This window comes from Austrofundulus limnaeus, unplaced genomic scaffold (genome assembly GCF_001266775.1).
Source record: "Austrofundulus limnaeus strain Quisiro unplaced genomic scaffold, Austrofundulus_limnaeus-1.0 Scaffold168, whole genome shotgun sequence".
Lineage (NCBI taxonomy): Eukaryota > Metazoa > Chordata > Actinopteri > Cyprinodontiformes > Rivulidae > Austrofundulus > Austrofundulus limnaeus.
Genome location: NW_013952570.1, coordinates 834714 through 852398, shown reverse-complemented (window position 1 = coordinate 852398; position 17685 = coordinate 834714). Strand labels below are relative to the sequence as shown.

Below are 17685 nucleotides of genomic sequence, written 5' to 3'. Positions count from 1 at the left end.
GTGAGTGTGTGTATACACACACACACACACAATTTCAGAACCGTAACGCAGAACAGTTAGTCACAGGATAAAGCTTTGTATTAATTTATCATTCATCTGAGAGGGCGCTGTTGCAATACTGTGTTTTGTCATGGTGTTTGTCACTAACACCAAGACCTCTCTGCTGTTCAAGAAAATAAACTCTTTAAGGGAATTTCTTTACTGTAATGTCAGATGACGTTCCTTACTGGTAGTTAATTATTAGCAGTCCTGCATTTTAATTTTAGAAAGCGCATATCCGCTTATGAATTATAAACATTAGTAAAACCGCTAAAGCGCAATTGACATATTTAGGTCCACAATTAGCAGATTTGCGCTTTAGCGGACTGGTGCCCATCACTGATTAGAAGGCACCGGGGCTGAAAAAAATATCGGGTTTTGGTACCCATCTGACTTATATTTCTACCTGTGAAAATCAGCAATGTTAAATAAATTCTAGGGATCAATACCTGGAATTTGCAAAAYTGGACATTTCCATGAGAATACATGGGACTAAACCTAGAACTTAAACCACTGAATGTGACCCTAAACAGGAATTTTAAGTAAAGTTGGGGAAAATATAGATTTAGAATAATCTTGAACAAAACAAACAGATTTTATATATATTAAAAAAAACAGTGTCAGCTGGACATGTAGGCACAGCTGGAAGTGGTAAAATGTAAAAAGTCTTATTTTTATATGCAATTTATGGATTTTATGTGAAAATGACAAAAACAAGAAAAAAAAAACAAAAATGATAAAATTCGTGATTCTGTAAAATTTTGGTTTGTAATGTTTGTGACACTGTCATAAGCAAATTAGTCCATTACTTTCATTAATGTAGGGCCAAACTCATCTATAAAAACAAAATGTTTGAATAGACTTGGTTTGATTTAGCCAATTGAAAAGTTTCCATTTCGAAATATTTCCGACATTTCCCAACCTAACTTCCCATAAAAACTTTCTGCCCCTTTGCAGTCCTAATAAAGTCCAGGTAAAGGTGGTAAAAGATCTCACAGCTTCCTCTGTCTTCCCACAGAATTGTCCTTTGACCATCATAAGCATCTTCGACAGTAAGGCGTCTCTGGTGTTGGGTATCTTCGTTGGAACAGGAGCTCTTTTGGTAAGCCAGTTCTGTACATTTATTTAGAACAGACAGTTCAAGGTACATTCGAAAAAGGGTAGGCAAGAATGCAATTCAAAAAACCAGTCAACCAAAATGAGCTCAATGCAGGAGCTTTAGCATGAAGTGCACCATCAACCAGTACAATCTGACAAATTCAAGAGGTGTGTGGAGATCAACTGTTTCACAGCTATATGGGAGAACTAACAAGCCTGCTGTGCAGTCTGATCGCGAACTTCAGTCTTTGACATTTACATCACCTTCCTCCCACTGCTCCCTTTGTTTTTTTACACATCTTCTCTTATTTCCCCCCAATCATTGCTTCCCAAAGATCCTAGCTCTGATTTGCAGCGCGGTGCTCAGTGCAAGCATTCGTCAGTCCGCCTCATCTCCTCAGTACATTGTCCTGACTCAGAACACCCCCGGCCTGGTTCCCCCGCAGCCATTTCAGCACGTCGCCAGCTCCCACCCTGATCAGGACCCGGTGGTCTTCACACCCCTTTCAGTGGTCAACATCCCAGCRGCTCAAGCATGAGTGCTCATCAGTGTTTGTGCGCCCTGTTATTTCATTTTATAATATTCCAACATAAGCAAGTAATTAGAATATCTCAACAAGGTGATGGAAGTTCACATTTTAAAAAGGGAAAATCCACCCTAAAAAATAATTATTCTTAAAACAATAAAAAAATGGGACAAACGTTGAGTTTTCTCCATGCTCAATATCTGGTAAATATGATAAACTGTTTCAGTCACTATACTCCTACTTCACTGTGTGAATGCTGAATCAGCAAAAAATACCCATCTCTTGAAATGTGCGTCATCACACTTAGACTGCTTCTTTTAGCTTTAGAGTCTCAGTTTCAGCATCAGTAAATTTTTCACACTGTTTTTTCTCTGGTTAATTAGAAAGTAGCTGCTGTTCTAAAATTGACATTTTTATTTTTCAAYGTTCGTGAAACGGGGTTGGATTTTATCCTTCAAAAATATACTTATTAGGGATTCACCAATACCAGTCGTAGGCATTGGTCTGATGCCATGTGTGTGCTTGTACTCACAACTGTTCCAATACCACTTGCAGCAGCGGGATCACATCTTGTGTAGTCAGGCAGGTGGAGGCATTTCAAAGTGACCAATGCTGATGAAGAGTAGGTGTAGAACTCACCAGTTTTCTTAAGACAACATCTCTAGCACAAAGTCTGTCATATGATTTCCATTCAGTTCAATAGTCTACAACAGATTAGATATGACATATGCTCATGCAACAATCATTGTGCTAGATGAACATATCGGTCCACATCAAGCATATGACAACGATATGGACGTTTTCATTTTGCCTTGATGTAATCGAATTATTGATCATTTCACCAATTTTGTGGATCAATGTATCGTTACACCCCAAACAAAAAGTCTGAATTACGCTCAAAGTTGTTGGAGGGATAAATTCTATTGCTTCTAATGTAAGCAATTTTTTAAAAAAAAGTGCAGAGTTCAAAAAGGTTGAGAATAGCCTGTGTGTTACTCAAACTTCAGCTGGTGATGAACAAGTTCCTTCAGGCAGAGAAGAGTGGCAGCTGGACAGGAAGTAGATGTTTTTAATATTTGGCTTTATCTTACTCCTGCCTCAAAGATACTGAGCAGCAGCTCAACATGCAAATTAAGGAACTCCCAACAGGATGCGCAGAACCTTTGGGAATGCACAAGCTTCCCGACGATCTCACTGTTCAACAGTGGGTGCGTTTGGAAAAGACGATGTCCTGACTCAGTTTGACATGAAAACTTGAAGCTCACTCCTCTAATTTTCAAACAAATTGTAAATAATAGCATCTATTATTACTCAGACAGAAGTACTTGTGCTTTGGGGGAAAACGGTGGTATTGGTGCATCCCTTACTAATCGCTGATCCTGTTCATTTCATTTTCTGAAGTTTTTTAGTTGGCTTGCATGCAGATTAGTAGCACAGGCTGAAAACTGTAGCTTCTTTCACTCAAACATATTAATGTGGTGATAAAGACGGGAAGCAAGTTCTTCACAGCGTTTCATTCTATCCCCCCCCCCACCTCTCTTTGCATGACAGATTACTGCTCTGGTCTGCGCCATTATCCTCCTGAAGCAGCTGAAGTCAGTCCATCAGGCGATGGCCTCTTACTATTCAGCTGTGTACTAAGAAAAAGCAGAAAAAAAAGGACTTTTGTCCTCCTCATCCTCCTCTGCCCCAAAGACCATCGCTGGAAATCCAAACAGCAGATCAGTGTTTACTTTTGTTTTAAATTGCACCTAAACTGATGATTAAAGTTGTTAGCGACCAATTTGTGTAAAAACATACATCACAGCCATCCAATGAGCCTAAAATGTTCATCTTTTCGTTTCATTAATAAGACGCAAACAGGAGCAGCATTTTTTTAGTTCCACAAGCCTGTTTTACATGATCATATTTACTCTTCTGCTGCATGCATAGACAGCTTTCAGTGCTTGGAGTTTTGCCACATTTGTTCTTTTTACGTTATCATACACAAAGAACTTGCTGAGTCACTAACAAAATCACTGTGAAAAGATAAAAAGGAAGCATGTTACTAGAATTCAAATCTTTGTGTTTTCTTCTGTGGGCGAAGATTTTTAATTTGTGACCTGGAACAAAACGTGCCCTTCACACCTGCTACTTTACTTTGTAGAAAGTTCATTCCATTTTGTTTCAGTTATGCTGAGGGGCGCAGGATGTGTCAAAAWGTAAAACGTTAAGTTTGAAATAAAGGTTTTGAATTAGTGTTGTAAGCTGAGTCCACTGTGTTAAAACTAGTCTGAAAAAACAGTTTTTGTTGTAATTGTTTGTGACCAACTAAAAGTTCAAGCCGAATGCCTTTGACTGCTTTTGCCTTGTTTTGTACTGTGCATCCATGACTACTGCACTGCTTTATAGTTTTAGAGCTAAATATTTAGTGGAAGAGTACACTTGTGCTTGTTTTCATAAAAATAATAAAAACACRCCACAGTTGTGTAAAAGTTTCTTTATTTCATTGCCTTTGCATCACTGTTTGGACCTGTGAGAAAAGTAGAAAACACATGGACGTGAAACAAGACTCAAGAATTTTACATTTTAATTTTTAACAGTGATTCCAGACTGGAGTTGTTTCTGAATCCACTCTGGTAGTGGTTTCACTCAGACCACATTAAACCAAGACTGGCTTGGGTGATCAGATCCACCCCCAAAGTGGGTTTTACAGTCTTGAAACCTTGATAAACTTTAAGATCGGAATCGTTTTATGTCAATGCACTTTTAACCTTTCTACTACCATCAGTTCATCTTTACACTGTTATTCCTGCTACATTATTTAAAAAAAATTCCTAAAGAGCTACAGCTAGCCAACTGCTGCTACCACAAATATTTAAAAATATTATACAAAAGTGACAGTTGTGATGAAAATTTAAGTGTCTATAAAAGAGAATAGTTATTTTAAGATGGCTGTAACCCACTTTATTGGCTGCAGTCACATTAGCTGTTAGACAAGTTTGACTCTAAAAAGTATTGTGTTGGTTCTTATACATTTCTAAAAAATAGAAACTTCCAAACATCCTAATTTTAGAGCTCACCTTTGCCACACCTGACTCTGCAGTCACTATGAACAGTTGAGCATACTTCTGTCAGGCATAAAATGTGGATCTGTGTTGGGAAAAGAAAAAAAGTTTTTCCAATATGATGAGTCATCTTCAATATTCAACTTCAACCTGACAGCAGCTTGTTCTAAGAGGAGTTAACTCGTCTCTCTCACACACACACACACACCTCTGGATCTTCCGGGTTCCAGTGTCCAACTTSAGTCCTGTATGGGAACCGTTTGGAGGGGAGGGAGGGGAGGCTGTTAATTTTAATCCTCCGGATGTGTCCAGAGTCGGAGGAAGGAAGCAGCTGCGAAATGCCCTGGCTGCTGCAACTGAACACCACATACAATGACAGCCCATCAATTTGAACGTCATCAAGAACATACAGAAAATCTGAGTCTTGAAGCTGCATTAAAACAGTAGTTTTGAGTTAATCAGAGGAAAAAAACGAGATTATAAACCTTAAACGATTAATTTTAATGAGAGTAACATTTACAAAACTCAATTTTAGTCACACTCCTTGAACTTTTACTGGTAAAATCAATTAATATAAATATGGATGTGTACATGTTTGTACCACACTCTCCTGGATTGATACTAGGTCGACTGATATTGGTGGGTTTTTCTTGTATTGGCTGATATATGCAGGAGTTTGCAGATTCATTAGTGCATTCAGTGGYCATGCCTTGAGATCACTGCCTGCACTGCCGCTCCCTCCCTGGCAGTGAGGCTGAGGCCAACAACAAGGGTAGGTTTTCAACCTTTGATGCATTGTAACMGTCTAATTTAGCTGTATTTGCCTTTGAACGTTTGTCTCACAGTGAGTAAATAGTGAAAGGAAAAGCTGAATTGGCTTCAAGAGTCAGGGCCCCCCCACCTTCCCAAAAAAAAAAACGAACAACAAAAAAGCACATATCGATGATTGATTAGACAGATGTCAAAATAATCTGTGTTGGCCCTAATGTAATGTGAATATAAGCTTTGGAACAAGGTTATGATGTGGCCACCTTATTACTCCTACATTTAGATTTCAAAACAACAGTCACAAAATTACCTACATTGACAAGTTTGTACAATCAAAGATATCAAAAGGCAAAAACAAAGTAAACATTCTTTCTGAAGTGTGTAAAAATGTACGACTGAAACAACTGCGGTCAAAAAATACAAATGCCAAATATGAGACAGCTCAAACATTATTAGGTAGTTCAAGGACTACTGCTGCAACACTGCCGTTTTTCATTTACAATACCACAAAATGAAATCCAACTTGTTCAGTTGTGAACATACCTGTCATAAAAACGCATCCAGCTGCCATCTGGGTTTGGTGTGTAAGCCAGGCAGGAGTGAACCAGCAGCACCATRCTGGGCTCTGAGGGCTCCAGCAGCTTCAGCTCCACATAAACMGGTTTATTCTGCATGAGGCTGAGAGGAAGGTGAGCTTTAGGGTAGAAGCTGCTGAAGGACTCGTCTACAACAAGGAAGAAAACAAATCTCTTCTGATCGAGGTGAAGAAAACTAAAGCTGGTGCTCAAATATTGGCTTGCTTTTCAAAAATTGTGCATAAATGTCAGACATTTAAAAAGGAGGGAAATAAAAGTGACCTGTTGCAATTCTCAGAATAACAGAGACCGCAGAGGAAGGTCGACGTCGATCCTTCATGTGGAACCTCAGTTTACCTGGAAAATCTGGGGAGGAACCACATCCTACCATCGACCTGCAGACACGTTAAAAATACACTGAGCTGGGAATCCTCTGCAGTTTCTAAATATTTATGGTGTACTTTGACATTTTTACAGGCTTTGCAAAGCAGTGTACTATAAATCTGAGATTTTATTACTACTGCATAAAACCTTAGATCAAAACCTGTAAAACTGATGGAGTTTGAGGCATTTGTGTGTTTGATGATATTTATTATTAGCTACAATGGCCATCTTATTAACGAGGTGCAAAATGTAAATCAATGATTACCATCAGAGTTTCAATAAAATCTGTCCTGTGGTTCTAAAACTATTTTGCTAAAAGACTGTGTTCACAAACAAACGCTGACGTTTCAGCCATTCATCCATTTTTCAGCTCATTCAGGAAATCGATGCAAAACTTGGTTTTTGTAACATTTATACTTTTCTAAATATTTAACTATTTAAAAGATCGCAATGAATTTCTCAGACGCGTTTTAAACTCCTTCAAAAATATTGTTCTCTTGTTTGGCTACTTTTGGCTTTAACAACTCTGTTTCAGCGCTTTCAGCAAATCTCAGCAACCTCTGTTCAGCAATTATTGTTATTATTACTAATAATATCACTACATTTTATTTTTTCTGTTTTTAGAAGACTTATGTGTATTTGTCAGGCAGTATTGTCCAGTTACATGCTGGCATTAACAAGTTATCATGAAGGGTTTACCAGCAGTAACTGTGATAACATTACTTATCAAAATAAAAAGTTCATATTTAACTACATAAAAAGGTTAAATATAAGCAAAACCAACATACCTTCCAGGAGAGTAAAAACTGTCATCTTTGTGTGACTTGATACCTTGGACATCCAACAGATTAACCATCTTCTGATCAAATAAAGAAAACAAGATATTACCCAATACCCAAATTCACTTCAAGTCAGCTGTGAGGTCAGAAAAATAAAAAGATATTTTAGATTTACCTGTCTGCAGTGCAATAAAGTAAACAAATCCATGCATAACACAAATGTCAAATAATACATCATGTTAAACAAAATAAATAAAGTAAAAAGGATTATTTTCTCAAACTGAAAAACTATAAAGTCAAATAAAACTCCAGGAACTAAATGTTCTAACAGGTTTTTTTAAACAATCTAAAATAGTTTCTCCTTTTTGAATGTTAACATTTTTAACTCGTGACCTTCAACATGAATACCAATGAAAATATTTCTGTAGAAATATTCAGGGACTTGCAGTTACATGCAGAGGAAGTTGTATTCATCCTCTCTGTGTAGTGACTTAATATAAAGCATGCTTGTAAAGTCATCAACATTTGACCATATTTTCTTCATACTAAATGTTTTACAAAGTTCTTGTAGGCAGGAAATCATCTTGTCACTCAGTATTTTGGTATATACCAACAGACAATGATGTGTCATTTACCTGATCTATTCCATTCATGCAGGCTGTTATTGTCACTAAACTTTTTCCACTATACTACAAACCAGGTTCCATTATGAGGAGGTTAAACATATCCACAGTTGTTATCTGGCTTAACAAACGTAAATCTGACAGAGCTAGAATTAATGAACCAATCACTAATGATGCATGAACGACTGGCAGGGGAAAAAAAACAAGATAAATATATCATGAGTACATAAAAGAAATAAACTACTAACTAACCATGGAACGCAGGAGGAGAATTTTGCTGCAATGCAAGAGCATTTTATCAGATTTCAAATTCAACACCCAACTATTAAAATGACCATTTTTGCATTAAAAAATGAAGATGAACGATTCAGAGTTTTAAGCAAAAACATTGTAAAATCCGTGCTCATATAATAACGGTCTGAGTCAGCCATTTTTTGTGTTTCAGAAGGATAGCCAGCTGTGGAAGCCATTATGAACTGTGTAGACTCAAAAAGGTAATCAGCTATAGAGGTTCATTAAATCATTACTTTCTGAAAGTTTCATGAAAATTCGTGCAGTGGTTCATTATATTTCTCCAACACCACTGAAAAACAAAACAAAAGGCAAAGACCGTTTGCCTTTACCACCAGGTGATAAATGAAGCAATTTGAGTAAAATATCCTGAGGACACAAAAACTTGATTTTTATAAACAAACATGTTTTGGACATTCATAGGGAATAAATAAAAATTGAATCTGTCATAAAAATGTTAAGCTGAGAAAGTGAGACAATTTTAACCAGTATTACACATGTGCCTTTTCTTAGTAGGTTCAGAGGTGTCTAACTCTGAGCAGCTGTGGCTTCCAACATATTGAAAGTTTTTACAGTAAGAAGGGAACAAAACCTCACTAATAACACTCATGCTTTCCTGATTAATAGTACAGACCTCAGGTTCAGGTTGAACTCAAAGCATACGCACACCCCTGACAAGATATTACAAAAAATGGTAGTTTTTAGATAAATTGCAGTACCTCTCATCTTAAACTGTACTCGTTTTAAAGGATAACATGAGATGTGAGTTCTAACGCTGTTCGCACAACAAAACAAGACTTACGCGTTTATTGACACCACAGCCATTCAAGGGAACAATGTAGACGTCAGGATGAGACATCAGCTTTTTCAGCCTGCAGGACCTTTTACTGTCCCCAGAGGACAGAGCAGGAGGGACCGCTGAGGGGTCTGCCACCGAGTCAGGAAGAGCAAAGTCAAAAACCTGTCCTGCTGTCCCATCTGTTAACTCAGATACAAAACATTATTAATGAATTATGCAGCTTTGAGTTTAACAATGAAAAAATGTAAACTCCTAATTGCAACTTGGGTTCTAGCTTTGAAGTGTGTGAATAAATGATCAGATTAGCGTTACAGACGATTTCTAGGTTTCAGACACGTATCAAGATTAGATGGGGAGAGCTTGGCACTACGCAGTGGGGAAAAAAAGCAGCCCAAATAAAAACACTACAGTCAGCATCTGAAACGAGTCCAACACTACAGGGCGGGGCAACAGGAGTGTATGGATTACCTTTAACATGATCCAAGTGTATAAAGCAAGTTAAACAGAAACACTGGCTAAACAAGTCACATTTTAAAAGCTTGGGTTTGCTCTTTAGATGCTGCAGGGTTTTTTTTTTTTTTTTCAGATTAACATTATGGAGGTATCGGATGTTTTGGCTTAGGCAGATACCTTTTTAGCAAAAGACTAGTCAAAACTTCATGCCCCCTTGTGGTTCTCTTTAAGACATTTCTCTTATGAAAAACATGTCATTTCAGGTAAATAAGAAATCCTCTTACATAGAAAAAATATCCAGCCTCTCAATTCTTGTTTTTCCAAGTATAAAAGATCTGGTTCTACAATTTGAATCAAACCTCGAGAACTTTTCAGACTAAATGCTTCAGACAACAGGATAAATGCTAAAGTTCATGGCAGTACAATTAAAAAAAAAAAAATCAAAAAAGTATGGATTGTTTGAAAAGGGCTGCAAAAAATCCCTATCTAAAAATAGCATGATTTTTTTTGCAAAGTTAAATCTGAATGAACCACAAATATCTGGAACAAAGTCCTTAGGACAGATGAGTGAAGTAGAAATACTCAATATTCCACAGCACCATCATTGGAGAAAACCAAACATTTTGTTGCAAACACTTCACACCAACCATTAAGCACAGCAGTGGAGTAGTAATGATTTGGGCTTGTTTTGCAGCCACAGGATCTGGACACTCTGCAGTTACTGAGTCAACATGAACTACTCTGTAGACTAAAGTATTCTGGAGTCAAATGTGAGGCCATCTGACAGCTTAAGATTGGTTGAAATTGGGTCACGATTCAACAAAAAGAGCTAATTCCGGGTTCACATTGCAAGGTAACTGTGCTGATTTTGGCCCAATTTTGCCCTTCTGACAATCTTAAGGACGCTCCAATTACTGTGATGACTCTAAAACTAATGTTAGATCTTCCTACTGCGTGTGGTTTGTTAGGAGTGATCTAGTAGATTCTGAAGGATGTTGGGACCGCTCCGACCATAAAATGAGGATATTCAACATGTTGGATTGTCTTTGCCTGATATCCCAGAATGTGTGGTGTTCAGAGGACAAATGAGCTCGCAGCCTGTGGATGTTGCCAGTGAGAAAGTGTGGTAACAAACATGGAGGGGAATCCAAAACAACTTCCATGGTGCACCAGAAAGTCTAGTTGAAATCGATTAGACATCTTTTTGTTTTGTTTTTCTACGTTAAAAATAGCCCAAATTATAACCATCACTTCTTCCTGGTCTCCAATGTTTATTTCTCTGAACTCAAGTTTGATCTTGAGAGGTCTTGTGAAATTTCCTGCCTGACATCTGAATGTTGGTGAGTGAAATCTGTTCGTGTGAGGTGTGTTCTTTGCAATGTGGCTGTACACCACCCACTGTAGGACCAAACCTGTTCCCGCTGTGATTTTTATTGTCATGTGTAAGCTCTCAGGTTTTGAAAATCAACTGAGTTTTAAAATCTTGCCATTTGAACCAAGCATAGAGAAAGAATCAAGATGTTGCAATGATCCAAAGTCTAAACCTAACTTACATGCAGTGGTGGGATCTTAAAAAGCTGTGCAGAAGCAAATGTTGGAAAACCTCAAAGGATTGGAGAAATGTACTAAACAAGAATGGGCCAAATTYCCTTTAAAACCTAATAGTCATACAGAAATGACATTACTGCTTAAGGTGGTTCTACAAAATACCAAATCACAAAATGTACTTTAATTTTCCACACACTTCATTATTTTGGCCTTATTTGTGTTTAATGACATGATGGAATCTGTTATGTATATTTTATGCACTACAGGTTAGATTAGAATAATCTTAAAATCTGGTAAAGACTGTATTATTGAGATTATGTTCTGCTAAATTTAAATAGTAAAAGACTGTAAGCAGAGAAACGTGACTCCTAATGTGATCCTTTACCTTTCATTTCTTTATCCAGATTGACTTTTACTCTTTTTCCACCATGTTGCTCTGACGGTTCGGATGGACTTTGCCGAGTGACAAAGTAGGAGTAAAGACTTTGAGGGGGGTCATACATTGACAAAGGGACACTGGAAGCAGTTTGCTGGGTTTCACCGAAGTCAAAGGGTTGAGAAAGTTGAGATGCAAACTTTGTAGAGGCTTTCTTTGTCTTTTTGCCATCTTGATGATGTAGCTTCTGGTTGCGTTTGACCAGCTGAGGCAGATAAAGGGAATAGTAATGCAGTAGCCTTTTCTGAATATCATTCATAGACTCTGTGCGTGGAGTGTGATTGCGATTGGACGGTTTAACTGAAGAAGATGCTGCAGCTCGGGGCGTAATCTGAGCACCAAGGTTGTGTTTTTCACGCAAAGCCTCAGGCACATATGTCAGATAGTTGTTATAGTAGTACTTGTAAGGATCAGCGTTGTGGGTAAATCCTGGAGCTGGGATAAAAGGTTTTTCCAGAGAAGGAACTGAAAGAGGATCTGGTTTGTGGGAAGAACTCTGAGGTACTGGAGACCAAACCACAGGAGTCACAGGGGCAAACAGTCTCCCACTGCTACCGTCTTGTAGCTTCGACACATCAGATTTATCCATCTTTGTATTATACATTTGGGGATTTGGATTTGTTTTTGCAGCCACATGAGGATGTAAAAGAACCAATCTTTTAGCCTCACTTTTCCCAACATCTGGCTGGTAGAGGAAATAGTAAGGAAAAGGCTGTAGAGGGTAAGAAGCAGAAAGTGATGACACTTTGGAACGTGTTGGGAAAATGTGGGGAGAAGGGATGATTAATGGAGACATCTTGTTTGAAGCATCTTTAAACTGACTGACATTGGGGGGCAATGAAGAAAGCTGGTGGTTTTGAGAACTAGTCGAGGATGTTAATCTTTCAGATGCACCTGGATCCTGAGGAGTTCCAGGAAGAGGGATTTTGGGGAGATGGTAGTAGTGGTAATGTGGACTGAARTCGTGACCTGGAGGTTGCTGAAAATCAACCTGAAAACCTGTGGTAGCTGCACTGTTCCCCAAGACGTTTGAATCAGAAGCTTTACGATTTTGTTTATTTTTATAAACTCGGCCAGAGTTCTTTGTTTGATCTTTAGATGAAAGAGGCCTGTGGGTTCTGTAGGGTTTCAAGGTCTCCTGAGGAGGAATTTGATCGTAGTAATAGTCCTGGTTTTTTGGCTGTGGACTAAAAGCAACGCCAGGAGCCATAGGTGCAAAAGGGTTATAAGAATCATGCCCTTTGGGCTGAGGATACGTAGGGTGAGGATAGTTAGGTGGGGCCAGGTAAAATGGTGGGATCCACAGTAAAGGTCCTACAGATTTTAGCTTGGGATCTGCAACTCTCTTGGCAAAACTAGGGTTGTCTGTGAGAGGCTGATGGGTAACTGGAAGTTTTTCAAGGGGTTGGATAGGACAAGTCAATATAAAGGTTTCCTTTCTTAGTTTAAGTGAAAGTATGCTATTTCCATCCTAAAAAATGAAAAAAAAAATTTCATTGTATGTTTTAAAAACCACATTCAGTTCTACAGCAGAACAGTAGATCTTAAGTCTGTTTCATGTAAATGTTTTGTAAGTTTACCTTCGCTGTGACACCACAGGTGTCAAACGGAACAAAGATTAAAATGTCTTCATCTCGTTTTTTTACAGTGTAGCCGCACTGATTGGCCAACAGTGATAAAGGAGTCCATTCTCCTCTCACTAGAGAATCAAAAACATGATACTTAATTTTAAAAAGACAAAATATGAGGTAAATAGTGTTTCCCCTGTATTATTGGAAAGTTTACCATTTACATGAGGCTCCTTGTCAGCAGAGGGTCCTCGTAGTTTGAGAGCCATACCCAGAGAGGAGCAGCAGAGGAATAATGGCCCCTCACCTGGACGCTTGTTCTTAGAGACTGGACAGGACACCTTGACAGGAATCCCCCTCCACAGCAGAGGCAAAACATGGCTGCCGTCCTGAATGAACGGATTTAACATATTTATTAAAATGACTGATTGACTCCTTCAGTAGGAAGTATTACACTCATAGGTCAGCTGAGAAAGTCCAACACTCCTCCAAATATGAGTGTGTACTGAGTCATTTCATTCAAAATATGAGTCAGCTAACCACATTTACCAAAAACAGGCTTTAGAACTGGAAATCAGACAATGGAAGTTAAATTAGTCCAGTAAGGTTTAAATGTGATTTTGAGAAAGTGGCTTGTTAAATAGACAATTATACTGGTAAAAGGAGTGTCCGCACCTCCTGAGTGACGTGGCAGGCATCGTACTGAGCCTTCAGACTGAAGTCTTTTGGAGTAATTTGAATAAAGTAACCACAGCGAGGAGGGAGCTGGAACAGCAACGATGACCCGTTCACTAGGACACAATAAACATCATTTTAATTCGATGGAAAAAGAAAACAGTTTAAAAATCAAATTTCGATTACATTCTTCATGAACTATGTGAATAAAATTATCTAGATGCTTTTTAATTTTACACATACATTTTAAGTTTTATTAAATGTTCAGAACAACAGTTTTATCCATACTCCACTGTGACATGCTGGGGCTACATTTAGTTCATGTTCATGTCACAAAGAGTGAAACATTTAGCAAATGTACAGAAAATTAAATGGTAAAAAATTAGAGCTTGATGCTCTTTTTTTAATAAGCTGTCCTGTTTTAAGATGGTGACCTGACCACTTTTAATGTGTATACAATTGTATACAATTTCAATGTATACAACTTTAGCTTAGTTAACTCAGTTATGTTGCTCAAGCAGAAACAGTCAGAAAATAAACTAATGCAAGTATAAAGTCTAGTATAATGTTTAGAGCAGTAAGATATAACAGATTATGTTCGATTTGACATTTCAAARACATGCTCCTGGTAGCATGTTTGTATAGATTTTTGAAATTTGTTCATTTTTCAGGTTTAATTGCCAAAGCAATCCATTTTTAGTTAATACTAATCTAAAAACTCTGGGGTGGGGGCATTTTTACACTTACTAGCTACTCTAAATCCAGAATGTCTCATTTTGGAAAAGCCGTTACAAAGTGCCTGTGACATTCATTTTTTTGTAACAAACATGAGTGCATTTTTTGGAAAAACAACATTAACAACATACTGCAAAGAAACATTTGCACTGCTGAGATGAACAGTGGAGATATTTGCAAGTGAAGTAACAGAAAGTGATGTCAAAAGGGGAATGTGATTGTAAACAGAGCATTGCTACAATGATAGCACAGACTGTAGAGAAGAGTTTGGTGTTTTAGATAATTCTGAGTCACTATTAGAGAAACACAAATAAAAAGAATAGTTCAAACACTTGTTTCAATAAACAAAGACCAGGGAGTTTCTTTTCTTAAAGAGTTCCCCTTTGATGTCACTTCCTGTTTCACTTTAGTTGAGCCAAGTTCAGAAGAATATTCTAATTATGTGGCAAAATGGGTAAAATCGTGTTTTATGCAAAGTTTCTTAAATATAAAGAGGTTTTGAATTTGAAGGATATGCTTGTCACAGACACTTTAAACTCCAGTTACTTCCTCCTAATTTTTACATCTCAAGTGATGAAAAGAGATCAGAACGCTTGAGTATAAAGGCTGAAACAGCTTTAAAAAAGTCTCTACAATAAAAAAAAGGATGGCAAAACTCTAAAACTGGAGAGCGCATCAACAGGATGTAACCTGACCTTGATCCAGCACCAGCTGCGTTGCCCGTTTCCTCCTGACGGTGAGGATCATGGCGTTTTCTCCACACTCCACTGTGGGCTCTAATCTCTGCCAGCTCTCATGTGAGCCGCTGGACTGCTGACCTCTGCTCCTCACCTGGTTTCCCTGGCCCTGGACTGGAGAAAAACAAATAAATATCAGTTTGAGTAAATCTGTTTTTATGAAAGTGAAGCTGGCGCTGCCACTGTCAGCAGGGATTCTGTAAAAAAAAAAAAAAAACAATGTACACACATGTGGCATCACATCGAACTGATGTCACAAAGTGGTATGTGGAGAAATAGGTGGCTGTAGTGCATTGATTAAAATGTTGCAAGAATTGAATTTTGTATGGCAATCCTCAGTTTGATTTGACGGATCACATGTGGTCTTTTACATAAACAAATATCTGCAGCAGTTAGCGGTMGCACTTCTAATACATGGAGCACTTTGACTGGAATTTCATAATGCATAAAGCAATAACCTTTGAATTGTTTTAAAAGTGAAAATCTGTTTTGTAAGTGCTTCTGCTCAGACATTATTGACAAGCTTATAACAGCTTGTCTGAGCAGACTCATTTAAAAATCAGATTTTACCATCGTCATGTTTACTCAGCTCTTATATACTGGAAATAAGTCCAAAGGACTGACGCACTCAGSTGCCTCAGCACATCCACATTTTCATGGTAACACATCATTCAGTTAGATAAAAACAAACACTGTCTGCAAAAATGCAGAAGTTKATTAATGTAGAGTTCTTAAACACCAGTGATACTTTCATCAGTAAGTTTTTTATGCATAAAAAATGCAATAATAGTCACCAAACTGAGCAGTCATTCATCTAAGTCCTGTCTGAGGTCTTTCTGCTCTGTTCTGACTGAGGCTACAAATAATAAATACCAACTATTAACCACCAAGACACTCAAAATGACCCAACTATTTAGTAATTTAATCCCTATTTAATTGCACAATTATTTAATCAGAAATACTGTATAATACTAAATGGCCCTTCAGCCAGATTACCACAGATAAATATTAAATAAGTAATTGACATTGGTTTGGAATAACCTTTATATGAACCATCAAGATGTGATAATGGAGTTAAAACTATAGTTTTGTCATTTTTGAAATMGTCAAATAATTTGCAGCCATTAAATCAGTCAAAGAACCAAGTAATGAGAATGAGGAGTCAAGAATCAGGTACTGCTTCCCAGACTGACTTTTTTCTTTAACGGCAAAGACAAGAAAAAGAAGAAAGGCGTAAAATGATGGTACGATGCTGTGAAAGAACGTTAGTTAAAATTAAACTTTTACTTTTACACATTTGCTTGACAATGTTTTAAGTTTTTCACCATTTCCTCAATACCAACTTTTACTGAACTCTTGTCAAAAACGTCAACATTTGGAAACGGGACGCGCAGACAGATACATTCAGCAGCAATAAATAGAAATATACACAATAAAAACAGAAATGAGTCCAAACAGACATTACCCTGACTCTTCAGTGGACTCTCCCCCTTTTATTATTGCATTTTTCGCAACAAGTGCTTTCATTGCATGCAAGTAAAATAAGACTAAGATAACTTGCATTTTTCAGATGGCAGCAATCCACTTATCTGTTCAGAGTCCAAGCATTTTTCTAACCCAAGGTCAGAGCCAGCTGTAGCAGATACTGTTTGTTCACAACTTTCCCCCAGAACTCCACTTCAAAATGTCTGAAATGTCCCTTTAACCAACTCAACTGCACGTCACAATAAACAAAAACTTTCACTAAACTCAGAATTATTACATTTCTGTTTTTAAAAGAGGTGAAACTTCTTATAACCAAGAGGTATCAGAGCATAGTTAGGGAACCTAGACAGACTGAAGGAGGCTCACCTGGACCATCAGAATCCAAATCGTAGCCTAGATTTTTGAGGTTCGGTCCAAACTGACCATTGATATAAAACTTGCCGGGAACTGTGTGTTCAATGTGGCCCAGACTGCAGGTTCCGTTCAGGAGGCCTTGAGAGGTAAACGGCCTCTTTCTCTCGGTTTGTCTTCGTTTGAAGCGAGCTTTTGAGCTCGTTTTCCTTGAAGACASCATTCTGGGTTTGAGTCTCGGTTCGGGGGCGTCTCTCTTCAGCTCCACCATGTTTTTGAAGGTTTCAGTCTGGAGAAGAAGATTACCGGACGTTTTGTCTCCGGGCTTTGAGCCGRGGTGTAACCGCCTGGCCGGGCTGACGGGGGGCTGAATGTGGATCTCCGTCGTCACAAAGCTGCTCCCGGCATCATAGAGAACCGAGGGAGAGGCTGGGTGGACGGAGGCAGCTGTCGGCTCACACCCCCCTGCTGAAAAATATAACGTTATTGTGATGATGGTGGAAATAAGGCCGAAGCTGTACGCTTTTTGTTTCAAATGCATCGCCAACACGAGTCTTCCTCTTTTCACCAAAACACTGGGACCGAATGACTGTAAGCTGGTATTTTTGTAGACTTCCTGCCAGCACACCTGTTCACTAATTGGCCCTAATTAGCCGCGCATGCGCAGTAGGTGACAGGCTATTGCGCAGCTGATTAAGTTTCTTCCAACTATCCAGGCACACACACACACACACACACATACACACACACACACACACACACACACA

At 38.2% G+C, this 17685-nt stretch overlaps 2 protein-coding genes across 3 annotated transcripts; one reads left to right on the top strand and one right to left on the bottom strand.

Moving 5' to 3' along the window:
* Positions 1 to 1057: 1057 nt before the first annotated feature.
* On the top strand, positions 1058 to 4121 carry cd9r (CD9 molecule related; the record flags this gene model as incomplete). The annotated part of the gene is given in 2 exon segments (XM_014017455.1): positions 1058 to 1141; positions 1473 to 4121. Coding segments are annotated over 2 exon segments (288 nt in total), but the record flags the coding sequence as incomplete, so codon positions are not given.
* LOC106523879 (uncharacterized) lies at positions 3215 to 17609 on the bottom strand. Of its 2 annotated transcripts, none has more exons than XM_014017451.1 (13): positions 16934 to 17609; positions 15041 to 15196; positions 13611 to 13726; positions 13153 to 13324; positions 12948 to 13066; positions 11317 to 12838; positions 8934 to 9109; positions 7227 to 7297; positions 6337 to 6449; positions 6023 to 6203; positions 4920 to 5067; positions 4727 to 4796; positions 3215 to 4176 (listed from the first exon to the last, which is right to left on the bottom strand). In XM_014017451.1, the coding sequence occupies exons 1-13, from the start codon at positions 17457 to 17459 to the stop codon at positions 4145 to 4147; spliced, it is 3402 nt and encodes a 1133-aa protein (XP_013872905.1). In that variant the 5' UTR covers positions 17460 to 17609; the 3' UTR covers positions 3215 to 4144. The 2 variants fall into 2 exon arrangements, with proteins under 2 accessions (XP_013872905.1, XP_013872906.1); XM_014017452.1 differs by having other exon boundaries at positions 11317 to 11572.
* Between the last annotated feature and the right edge of the window lie 76 nt (positions 17610 to 17685).